This window comes from Eurosta solidaginis, chromosome 5 (genome assembly GCF_040869045.1).
Source record: "Eurosta solidaginis isolate ZX-2024a chromosome 5, ASM4086904v1, whole genome shotgun sequence".
In the NCBI taxonomy this organism is placed as follows: domain Eukaryota; kingdom Metazoa; phylum Arthropoda; class Insecta; order Diptera; family Tephritidae; genus Eurosta; species Eurosta solidaginis.
Window position 1 is genome coordinate 147,495,909 of NC_090323.1, and position 12,414 is coordinate 147,508,322.

Consider the following 12,414-nt stretch of genomic DNA (forward strand, 5'->3'; position numbering starts at 1 on the left):
CTAGAGAGAAAAGAAGGAAGGAGAAAGAGATAGAGTTAGACGACGATAGAGAAATAGGTATAGATGGAGCGAAAAACAAGTGGGGGAAAAGACGGAGACGGAGAATGAGACACAGAAAAAGAGAAACGCAGAGGGAATAGTAAATAAAAATATAAGAAAAATGGAAAGGGGTAAAAACTGCTTAAAAGTCATACAGATAGAAGAACGCTAAAGTAGAACGTCTGCCGGGTCTGCTAGTATATGTATGTATGTATGTATATCATTTAAATGATTACAAAAATTCAAAAGTGTATTATAACTTTGATAAGGACTCTATAGAAAAATTTAAGAAACTTAACTACCATGAAAGATAATATGGGGACTCATTTAACCTTATAAATGCCTTATAAAGTGTGTAAACGTATACATTTCTCTAGTGCGTAAATGAACTGTCAAATTTTGTATGAAAAATCATTTACACAATTTGTATAAATTTACGCGCACATTTCATGGTGTAAACGCGATAAACTCAAAGGAATGCAACCTTGCAAACATAACACACGTAATTTTCATCAGAAATCTCCAACATCAGCAAGTCATTTTCAAGAATATCTTAGTAAAGACATTTTAGTTTTGATTGTTTACTTAATCTTGCCATTTGTTAATTAGTATAACCAAAAATTGTTTTTGGCAATAATACAAGCTGATCGACAATTAGATTTATGAATTATATTACTAGGCGCGTTCATATAACAGCGTGTGTAAATAGATATAATTTTACACCTTATAAATTTATATGCTTTAATGAGTCCCCCTAATATTTGTTTCTCAGGTTAACTTTATTAGAATGTAGATATTTTACATATCTAGTTTATGGGACAGAGATTGCTAAAGTAAACATTCGTATATATGGAGCTCTTACTACAAATTGATAAGAAATATAAATAAGCTTTTATATTATGTAGGAATGACAACCCACAGCTGGGTATATTATTCTCCGTTTAACTCGAATATGAACTTCCTTACATGCTTATATTTAACAAAGAATTTTAACGTAGTTGCAGAATTTTATGAGTTTTTTCTAGCTAAATAAAATATGGACTTAAGTATATATGGTACACAGAATTCAAAAAAATTAAACTTCATTTAAGCGATAAAAAAATACTCGTATCAGTGGGCAATATCTCTATCACGATTGTATATCGATCCGCTCATAACAGCCTACACTACATTTGCGAATTATGTCCCCGATAATACTCAGTCAAACGTTCAGCTTCACGCCAACCACTCTCTACCGCACCATGCACTGTCGAATAGTAGTGCGTATGAGTCGCTTCACCGGCAAACAATAACGATGGCTTCCCATTCTTCTCATCTGCAAGCGGTGAAGCTAAATCCCAGCTGCCAGCACGCAACTCTTCCGCATACATGGTACGAAATGTGTAACTACCGCGAAAACTGGGATTTGTATACCAACGAGTACGTAGAAAATTCAATGGCGCAGGCACTTGAAATGTGAAAAATTTCTTAAAAAGCCAAAGCAAAGCAGCAAGTACCTCAGCCTCTGGCAATGTTTCCATATAGCGTGCATGTGGTCCAATTATCCAACCTTGCAACAAACGTGGTTGGCAAGAGACGCGATAAAAACCAAAAACGCTCTCCAGCCAAAAGTAATTCGAAGTACGTAATTCCAACAAATCCTCTTCACGCCACAACAACCAAAAACCAGACCAATCTTCCGGCTCAAATGGTGTTGCTAATTCCAAAAAGAATTTATCTACTGTACCCAATTTGAGTCCATCAATAGCGCGGCACTTAGCTGGGGGTAGCGCTGGAGTAAATAAGTTGTGATGCGTCTCCTTAAGCACACCCAGAGATACGGTACATATAACATGATCAGTGTCGATAATTCCGCCATTGCAAAGATGTATGCGTACATTGGCGTCTGACTGCCGCTGCCATTCAATATTACGCACGCGCGAGTTATATTGTATGCGTTTGTTAAGCAAACCTAAATCATCCTCTTCATCCGATTTGCTTTTCATAAGAAAACGTAAAAAACTGCGGAAACCTTTATCTTTCCAGTTAAGTAACAAATCACCTTCGCATATCCAATACTCCAAATAACCACGTGCAGACGCTTCAAAGAGTGTGTCACAGGCCTCAATGGAGCTTTCGAACTTTTTATAGTTTTCAAAATATTCATGCGCTATAGTTTTATCAACTTCTGGCACTAGATCGCGCCAAAAAGCCTCTGTGAGGTAGGTGCCCAAAGATCCTTCAAATTTTTTCATTCTTTCATTCCCTTTCGAAGGCAGCATATTATCGATTATGGATTTAAGTATATTCGTCACATCTTCTGAGAGTACTTCCTTATTCGAGCGCACACATTTGTAATCTTCATAAACTGTGCCGGTTGACTGCAGCATATTCGAGTATTTTACTAATTGATAAATTGCATTCCCTTTTTCACCATGACACCATTGTGCTCCCAAATCGACTACATTATCCCCGAAAGGTATTGTATGCACGCGTCCACCGAAACGATTTTCAGCTTCGAGTACTAAGACATTTTTGAAACCAGTTTGCAGCAATCGGGTCCCAGCTGCTATGCCCGCAGAGCCGGCACCAATTATGACAATACGGGTTGTTTCCATTGAACAAAATTCAGTTGTTTCTTTTGTAATATTCTCTGTCCCTTTTATTCGCCCTTTGCCGCTATTTTTGATTCGTATATTGTTTTTGTTTCCAAGTTCTGTTATATTGTTATTTTTCCTTTTATTCACAGTTACGTTCGCATCGCAACATAGCACCCACCCGCGCAAACGTTTATTCAATTCAGCACTTGCTGAGTAACTGATTTGTAACGGCATCGGTCGTGCAGTTAAGTAGCCGCTCATTGCTTTTGTACGTGTACTCACATATTTGATAATGGTTGCGGTAGACGGCACGTCAGTGGTAGCGCTATGCGACCAAGTGAGCACATGTAGCATGTTTTGTTGTTGCAGCCAATGACCATTGAGCAGCTGTTGTGCGGAAACACGTATGAATTTCATATTTTCTCAGGGATTTTTGGAGCTCTTCTGATAAATTGTTTAATTTTTTGTTTTCTTATGTTGTCTTTCTATTTGCCAAGGAATAAATATTTATGCGTGCTTTGAAAATCAGCGCTACTGTTATATTTTAAGGTACACTTCACAAAAAAATCTTTTGATTAAGAGTGCTCAGTTGATACTTAAGATTATATTTTATTCCATATATCATATCTTAAACTATGTTCTGCGGAACTCAGCGGTGTACTGAAACGTTCATAAGTTGAGCGATTCATTTAAGGCCGTTTTGAATAACTTCAGTTATTCACCTATCTATAAGTTTAAAAATTTTTTATTTTTCCATGCTAAATGAAGTTCCGAATCTCAGTTAAGCGCAAGAAAAATGTGTAAGCAAAGGTACTTTTCTTGCTTCACAATAGGTTTTTGCGATTTGTTCTAGAAAATATTCACAAATATCGATTTAACCGGGTATTGGCCACTCTGTGTTGGCGAAAACGAAAATTTCAAATGAAGCTAACTGATAGATTGCTATTGTCACCGACAGTTTGCGTGTGAGAGCATTGAGGGGCATTCGCTGGTTGACTGTGAAGCAGAACGGTAGTCAGTTCGTGGTACAATCAATTTCCTTAACATTTGAATTATAATTTAACCTAAACCTTTTGTTAATTAAATAAACAAATACATGTATTACTTTTATAAACGACATTCCTGACATCTCAGAAGTGGGATGAACATATTTTACATCCATTCCTACATACGAATTGAATTTTCAATCAACGACACAAGCGAGGGGAAAAATACCACCAGTAAGCGAATCAACGAATAAGTTTAAAAAGTAAAAGAGCAAACGAAATTGCTTCAAACGTTTCTTAACATATTTAAGAGATCATTTGCAACAGTTACAATCGAAAAATTATAACGGCGAGTGACTTTGCATACGTACAAAACAAAAGGTAAACGCAAACGAATCAACAATCGAAGTAGCGAATGTAAGAACACAAGCAGAAGGGCAGTTTGTGTGTTTGCAACGACTTCGATACAAATAAAACGACGAGAACGCAACAACAAAAAAAAAAAAAAAAAAAATAAGACAACAGCAAGAGTAGATTTGTTTTGTTTTGTGTTTTTGGCAACGGCTTAAGAGCAACGTAAAAGGGGCAGTGGTGTTTATAGCTGCAATATTAAAGAACGTTCTGGAATTCTATTGAGAAGAATTAGTGTGTGCCATACGGGCTGAACAACGGCGAGACGTTCAAGAAAAACCAACGTGATTACAAGTGAATTTCTGCAGAACGGGAAAAAAAAGAGGCAAGATAATTTTTTTCATATTTTTGGATGACAATTGCATGCAGAAAAGTTAATTGCACTATAATATGGGAAAAATGATCAAATTAAACACTTTAAAGGTTGATCAAATCAATAAATTGCTACAAAACCAAGGTGCGACGGTAATGGGCAATAAAGCAACAAAAATTATTAAATTGACAGAAATGTACGGCGTTGATGAAGTTGATGCTGAAGAGTTGGAGGTAAGCAGCGAAGTTACAGCTATGCAGAAGCAAATGGAAGAAATGCGTGGCATTATTGCGGGGCTAGCTAAGTCTGTAAACGATTTGGTGACAGTACAGACAAGGCAAACGTTAACACCGTCGAACGCCACAACGATTCCAGCAGAAGCAAAATGCCACGACAACCATTCAACTGCCACAACAGAGGTTCACGCTGAAATACCAAGGAGTTCATCGGAACATGATTTTAATGGTACACCAATAGCAGTTCGTCCATTGTTAGTCCCAATGACGCAACGTGAATGGAAAAGAAGTGCAGTACACGACATCATCGCAATATTACCGGATTTTGATCCATTAAAAGGGAGTTTAACATCGAAACAGTTTGTTGATAAAGTTATACAGCTACGAGAAGCATACGGATGGTCTGAGCAAGAAATTTTGTTAGCCGCTCAATCAAAGTTGAAAGGGGTGGCCAAAGAATGGCTCGATGCACAAACCGTATTTCAACGATGGTCAGCTTTTGTATCAGCATTTCAAACAGATTTTCCTTTCACAATGTGTACGGCAGAAGTGCACACGGAATTATCACGAAGAAAGAGGCGAACAAATGAAACTTATAGTCAATACTATTACGCTATGTTAAATATTGGTAGGCGAGGTAAGGTTGATGAAGAATCAATCAATACATATATTATTGGGGGGTTAAATGACAGTAATTTAACACGAACCCTTATGGCAATGAAATTATCAACATGTAACGATTTATTGCGATCTCTTGATAGTTTAGCAAATGTATATTGTGCGTTCAAAGGTACAGATAGTGGTAATAGAAATGTAAACGAGGTAACACGAAATGTTACTACAGAGAAAAAATATACAAAATGTTTTAATTGCAACGAGTATGGACACATTGCAGCAAAATGTCCAAAGCCTGCAAGAAAGGAAAGATGCGCAAAATGTAACAAAGTGGGACACGATTCTAAGTCTTGCCGCTATGAAAAATCAACGGTTGCAAAGGTAGTTAGTGAAAATTTATATCCACCTTTAATGTCAAGTGTCTTGCTGAATGGTGACCAGTATTCGGCGTTTATCGATACTGGCAGCGACACATCAATCATATCCGAATCCAAAGTACCAACCAATGTGGAAAAGAAAGTATGTGTTAGAAAGTTAGAGGGATTTGGGGGTGCAAGCGTTGAAAGCAAAGAAGAGATTGAAGTAGAATTAGTTATAGAAGGCAGCGCACTTAATACGAAATTGCATGTAGTACCCGACGAGTTTATGCCATACGATCTGTTCATTGGACGAGATGTTTTGTGTCGAAAAGATTGTTCACTGGTTTTACAGTCGGGAAATATGCAAATACAGAAAAATACGGCAAAGGGTTTTAATGTTAATGTATCATTAAGCAAAGAGGAAATGCATGAAGTACTTCATTTACTAGAAAAATACGATGATTGTTTTGCAGAAGATTTAGGAAAGCTTGGACGTTGTAAAACAACAACTATGGAAATCGTTGTCAGCACCGAGAAACCAATTACAGGTAGGCAGTACCAGGTACCTTTTATCCAAAGACCTGTACTTTCCACGATAATTGACGAATTGCTTAAGCACAATATAATTCGTCAGAGTTCATCACCTTACGCAGCTCCAGTTGTAATAGTGAAGAAGTCAAACGGGGAAGATAGAATGTGCGTTGACTTTAGGGCACTTAATGCGGTCACCATAAAAAAACAATTCCCAATGCCAATAGTAGAAGAGCAGTTGTCAAAGCTTGGGGGTAATACGTTTTTTACCACCCTTGATATGACTGCAGCATATTACCAAATTCCATTACATGAGGAGAGCAAGAAGTTCACAGCGTTTTTGACGCCTGAGGGATTATATGAGTATAATGTAATGCCATTTGGACTGCGAAATGCACCAATGGTCTTTCAGGAGATGATTATTCAACTTGTACGTGGTTTGAGAAACCGAGATAAAATTATAAGCTACGTTGATGAGGTTATAATTGCAACAAAGAATGTTAGTGAAGGTATTGATGTCCTAGCCGAGTTTTTGGATGCAGTACGAAATGCTGGTCTCACGCTAAAACCAAGTAAATGTACTTTTATGTCAAGAAATGTTAAATTCTTAGGCACATGGCCAACATGGTAAGCCAAGATGGTATTAAGCTTGGTGAGGAGAAAACAAAATCAATTAAAGCTTTTCCTCAACCCACTAATGTAAGTGAAGTCCGTCGATTCCTTGGCTTAACAGGGTTTTTCAGGAAGTTTATACCAGATTATGGTAGTACCGCTATGCCGCTAACAACGTTACTAAAGAAAGCACAAACATTCGTGTGGACAGACGAACATGCCATAGCTTTTGAAAAATTAAAACATGCACTTTGCACTCAGCCGGTGTTAGTTTTGTTTGACGTAACAAAGAGCCACGAAGTACACACCGACGCTAGTTCCATAGGGCTATCTGGAGTGTTGTTGCAGCTAGAAGGTGAGGATTGGAAGCCGGTACACTATTACAGCAGACGATGTAATGCAGCTGAGTCTACGTATCCATCACATGAATTAGAAGTATTGGCGATCGTAGAGACGCTTGAACGATTACGAGTTTATTTAGTCGGTACTCCATTTGTTGTACGAACGGATTGCAATGCAATTGCAACAACTAAGTCCACTACAGCGTTGAAGCCGCGCATTGCCAGATGGTGGCTAAAACTACAAGAATTTGATTTTACATGTACATATCGACCTGGGTCTAAAATGCAGCACGCAGACTCACTTAGTCGAGCGCCTGTTGAAATATCGAAAGGTACAAACACTGTTGCAGAAAAGGTATTGAAACTTAACCGAGGCAATACGATGGATGATTGGATTTACTCAATGCAACTCCAAGATGAAAATTTAAAACGAATAAGCGATATAATTACAGGGAAAGAAACGGCAGATGAAGCTACAATTAAGCAAATGAAAACCGATTATACGATGCATTACAGTCGATTATTTAGAAAAGCTAAGGGCGAAATGAAATTAGCAGTACCAAAGGCAGTAAGATGGCGAGTTGTTAAGTCATGTCATGATGACTCTGGACATTTTTCTTTAGAAAAAACATTACAGCGACATGCAAACATTTTTGGTTTCCACGCATGAGGAGGTATGTCAAATCATACATAGCAGCTTGTGAAGAGTGTTGCTTAAAGAAAATGACGGGAGGTAAACCGCAAAGCCAATTGCACGTAAGCGATGTGTTGCCGATCCCATTTAGGCACATTTTTATTGATCATGTGGGTCCATTCCAACGCAGCAAATCAGGGTTTTCGTACATATTAGTAGTTGTATGCGGATTCAGTAAGTACGTAATCCTAAAGGCAGTCAGAACTACGAAAACTGAACCAGTCGTAAAAGCACTAGAAGAAATCATGGCCATTTTTGGTCAACCACTTAAAATAACATCAGATCGAGGTACGGCGTTCACTTCGAGGCAATTTGAAGAATTCATTTCCAATCATGGTATTCAACACAACAAAACTGCAGTACGAACACCGAGAGCTAACGGACAGGCCGAACGCGTAAATAAAACAGTTATCAACGCTTTGAAATGTATGAGCGAAACGGCCAAAACATGGGATAAAATGCTTCCAAACATTCAATGGACGATTAATTCCCAACGTAATGAGGTAACAAAATACACGCCTAATGAACTTGTGTTTTATTTCAATCCCAGAGATGTAACATACAACCGAATGATACAAGCTATAAACGATGATGATAAGGGTAATCCAGATATCGAGGTGCAACGTGATGAAGCAGCAAACAATATAATGGCAGAGAGACATAAGTGGAAAGAGCGTTATGACAAAAGACACCAAACTCCAAAGAAATATGATGTTGGCGACTTAGTGGTCATTGATCATGTTCCAAATGCAACAGGTCTCTCCCATAAGCTGGATCCCGCATTTAAAGGACCATATATTGTTACGAAAGTACTTAACTACGACAGATATATTATCGAAGATCTACCAGACTCAACACATACACAAAGACGTTATTGCAACATATGTAGTGTGGATAACATAAAACCGTGGTGTGCATTGATTCCTGAACTTGATGGTATCGACGACGACGATGATTCGTCCATGCAGGACGAAATGTCAGGAAAGGCCGAGCTGTCACCGACAGTTTGCGTGTGAGAGCATTGAGGGGCATTCGCTGGTTGACTGTGAAGCAGAACGGTAGTCAGTTCGTGGTACAATCAATTTCCTTAACATTTGAATTATAATTTAACCTAAACCTTTTGTTAATTAAATAAACAAATACATGTATTACTTTTATAAACGTGGTGAGACTATTCATTTTAATCCATTTGGACATTCCTGACACTATCCTTCAGGTAAAATCCTACTTAACTGGGGAACGGCAGGTATCTTATAGCGTTTTCTTTTCTAGCAAAAGTGTTACGCATTTTGTACGCCGCGCAAGGTTTTTAAATATATTTGGTTCTATTCTAAAAACCAGGTAGCGCCTTTACGGGTTATTTCGTTCTTTTGTGAAAATTGTTGCCTGATCGCGAAGCAAAAGCGTTACACTTTTACCCTGCCTAAAATGGCAGTGTAGCAGTGCAACTCTGCTAAACTAGCTGATCGTGACAATTTATTTTCGCAACTTCACAAATTTTTAGCGAAGAAAATTGAAATGAAGGAAATCATTCCTAATGAATTTTTATTATCATTGACAGCGCGTTTGTGAAAATCAGCTAATACACGGGATAGCCATTTATGTTCTTTGCATGCACTATAAATGTTGAAAATTTTCAGGGGTAGGAGTAACGCTATTAAGGCTTTACCATTTAGGTAGGTAGGTAGGTGAAATGGCTGCGACCCTGGTCGCCAAAGAAGCTATTTAAAGCCGTTTTGATGCCATGTAAATCGTCTAAAAACCTACGGAATGTTACGGTCAATGTATTACAACCAGCCAGAATTGTTGATAAAATTAAGAATATTCGGGACTGATATCACAGATAACCCTCTGAGGTCTTCTAGAAAGGGGGTTCCAAGGAACCCGATCATTTACACATAAAGTGTTCTACTGTCTCCCTGGCATTTGGATCTTTGCAGCTTCTGCAGTATTCGTTATACGGAATGCTCATCTTTTCCACATGCAGTAGGCGCCCAATGACCGGTGCAGACTGCTATCAGTTTGCGTGTGTTAGCCCTTGATTTGTTCAGAAGACTTCTCGTCCTCTTTCCATCATAATTTGGGCAAATGGATTTTGATATTGCACAGGTGGTGATGTCATTCCACTTTGTTTGTGCTTTCTTCAAGTAGAAGCTTTGGATATTCCCCTTGGCTGCTGCTAAAGGTATGCCTATTTCGACACTGGTTATTTCGTCGCTCATCTCCTGCGTGCTAGCTCGTCGGCCTTCTCGTTACCCTCAATCCCCCTATGACCCGGGACCCAGATAACGCGTAGTTCTAGATTGGTGGATAACTATGATATGAGTCGCTTACAAGCCCACACTAATTTTGAGTTAATGTGTGGCGAGGAAAGCGCTTTTCTCGCTGCTTGCCTTTCCGAAAGGATGCAAACTTTACCAGCTATATTCAAGCCCTCCAGTGATTAGTAGGCTTGCCAAATCGCGAGGATTTCTGCTTGAAGCACGCTGCAGTGCGATGGGAGTCTGAATGATGCAGATAAATCTAGGGACTCAGAGAAGACTCCGGCCCCCACTCCCGATTCCATCTTGGAGCCGTCAGTGTAGATTTGGATGTCGTCCCTTATGCCCGTGTTTCTCATCCACTCGTTCCTGCTTGGAATAGCGGTATTACAACCGTACTCAAACTTCAGTTTGCGAGGGTAGTAATCTGTCTCGGTACTACATGTACCATCCGGAAGTTTATTTAGGATACTACTATGCCCTTGCTGAATATACTCTCAACACCCAGACTCCCTCAGTCTCAGTGCAGTTTGTGACGATGTACAAAGTATATGCAAGTCGATCGGAAACAGTAGCAAAATGGGGTCTAAAGAGGCTGTGGGGTAAGTGCGTCTGGCCCCTATGGCATCAACGCAAGCAATGCGCTGGACTTTTTGCAGGCTGGTGAGATTGTAGCTCTTACTGAGAGCTTCCCACAAGACTATGGAACCATAGCTAAGCACCGGTCGCACCACCGCCTCGTACATCCAAATTACCATGCTTGGATTGAGTCCCCCTTTCTTATCAAACATTGATTTGCAGGCATAGAAGGCGATGCAGGCCTTCCGTACCCGCTCTTCGATGCATACTTTCCAATGACAGGATTAATTGCTGGCCATTTAAGAATGGTAGTCTGAAGGCAGGTGGTTTGTACTTCCTCGGGAAGAGAAGCAGGTCCGTCTTGTCGGGATTTAACCTACGTCCACATCCCTGTGCCCACCTGCTGAGTTTAGTCAATGCCATTTCTATGATTTCACTCATTACGGATGGGGAAAGGACCAGAGACCAAGATCGCCACGTCGTCGGCATACGCCCCGATCTTAACCCCCCTGCGTTAAGTTTTCCTAGGATTTCATTTATGGTGATCAACCCTCTGCATTGGTGAAAGCACCCCACCCTGTGGTGTACCTCTGCATACCTGCTTGCCAACAATAGCTCCGCCTAGCTCTGCTGTTATTTCGAGGTTGCGAAGCAGGGTTGAAATCCAAAGCCGTATTGGTTCTTCAAGCCCTGCCCTACAGAGGGCAGCCTCAATCGCTTCAGCTCTTACATTGTTAAACGCGCCTTCCACATCAACAAACGCAGCCAGAGTGAACTGCTTGTGATGAAGGGACTTTTCCACCGTTCGAACTACCTCATGTAGCGCGGTTTCTGTGGATTTCCCTCTCAGAGCGTGCTGTGCCGTGGAAAGTGGAGCCTCGCCTAGAAGCTCCCGTATATGTATATCTAGTAGCCTTTCGAACGTTTTCAGAACAAAGGACGTGAGACTTATTGGCCGAAAGTATTTGGCTACTTCATGCCCCCTTCTGACGGCCTTAGGGATGAAAACCACCCTTGTTTTCGTCCACGAGACCGGAATGTGATTGAGACGAATGCATGCCTCGAAGACCTCCTTTAGTTCTTTAACCAAAGATTTGTGAGTCTTCTGCAGCATAATAGGTAGAATACCATCCACGCCCGGTGATTTATATGGAGAGAAGCTATCCATTGCCCAGGCAATTTTCTTCTCCGCTAAAAGGTTGTTTTTGAGGCCAACAGGTACTTCCTGATGTGCCGTCTTTGTATCGCGTACTCCCTCCCCCGATCCATCCGGGAAGTGAGCATCTACAAGAAAAGTGGAGACACAATCATCTGTTGTATTTCTGTGCATAACATATAGCTGAATCAGTTGTGATAAATAGTGGACGCGCATAGAATACATAGAATTAGTGTAGAGGGTGAAACATAGACACATATTTCAGTTACATCTGAGTATAATGCGTATTGAAATTTAGTAGCACTAATTTTAAGCGTAGCAATTTCAGAGGTGTACTTAAAGTTTGTCGCTTAGTCCATATAAAGTTTAAGCGTAAACGTATATATGTAGATGTGAAAAAAAACAGCTTTTTTCCTTTTTGGTTTTCTTTTGTTTTGAGATTGATTTTTAATATTATATTGCGCGAAAGTTAAGAAAGAAAAAAAGTCATGGCCAGAAGAAAGACAGAACGGTTTACCTTGTAAGTGTTTTTAATAAATTCTCCATTTATATCGTCGTTAAACCTGTACAGGTAGGATATATTTGAGAAGTAAACAATTCCTTTCTTTTACTAACACACTGCCGCAGGGAAACAAAAAAAGGACCGGAATATCAGATATGTCTTGCTGTGATGGCAATTTTTTTTTAACGAATTTATTATGA

The 12,414-nt window shown here is 39.6% G+C and overlaps 1 protein-coding gene across 1 annotated transcript; it reads right to left on the minus strand.

Annotated features, from left to right (window-relative positions):
* Nucleotides 1-862: 862 nt before the first annotated feature.
* Nucleotides 863-2,825, minus strand: LOC137253743 (spermine oxidase-like). The gene has a single exon (XM_067791172.1). It carries the CDS (start codon nt 2,634-2,636, stop codon nt 1,206-1,208), a length of 1,431 nt encoding a protein of 476 aa, XP_067647273.1. The 5' UTR covers nt 2,637-2,825; the 3' UTR covers nt 863-1,205.
* Nucleotides 2,826-12,414: the final 9,589 nt, after the last annotated feature.

Excerpts from the sequence above, each read along its gene's own strand:
- LOC137253743 (XM_067791172.1), bottom strand. The coding sequence starts at position 2,636 with ATGGAAACAACCCGTATTGTCATAATTGGTGCCGGCTCTGCGGGCATA.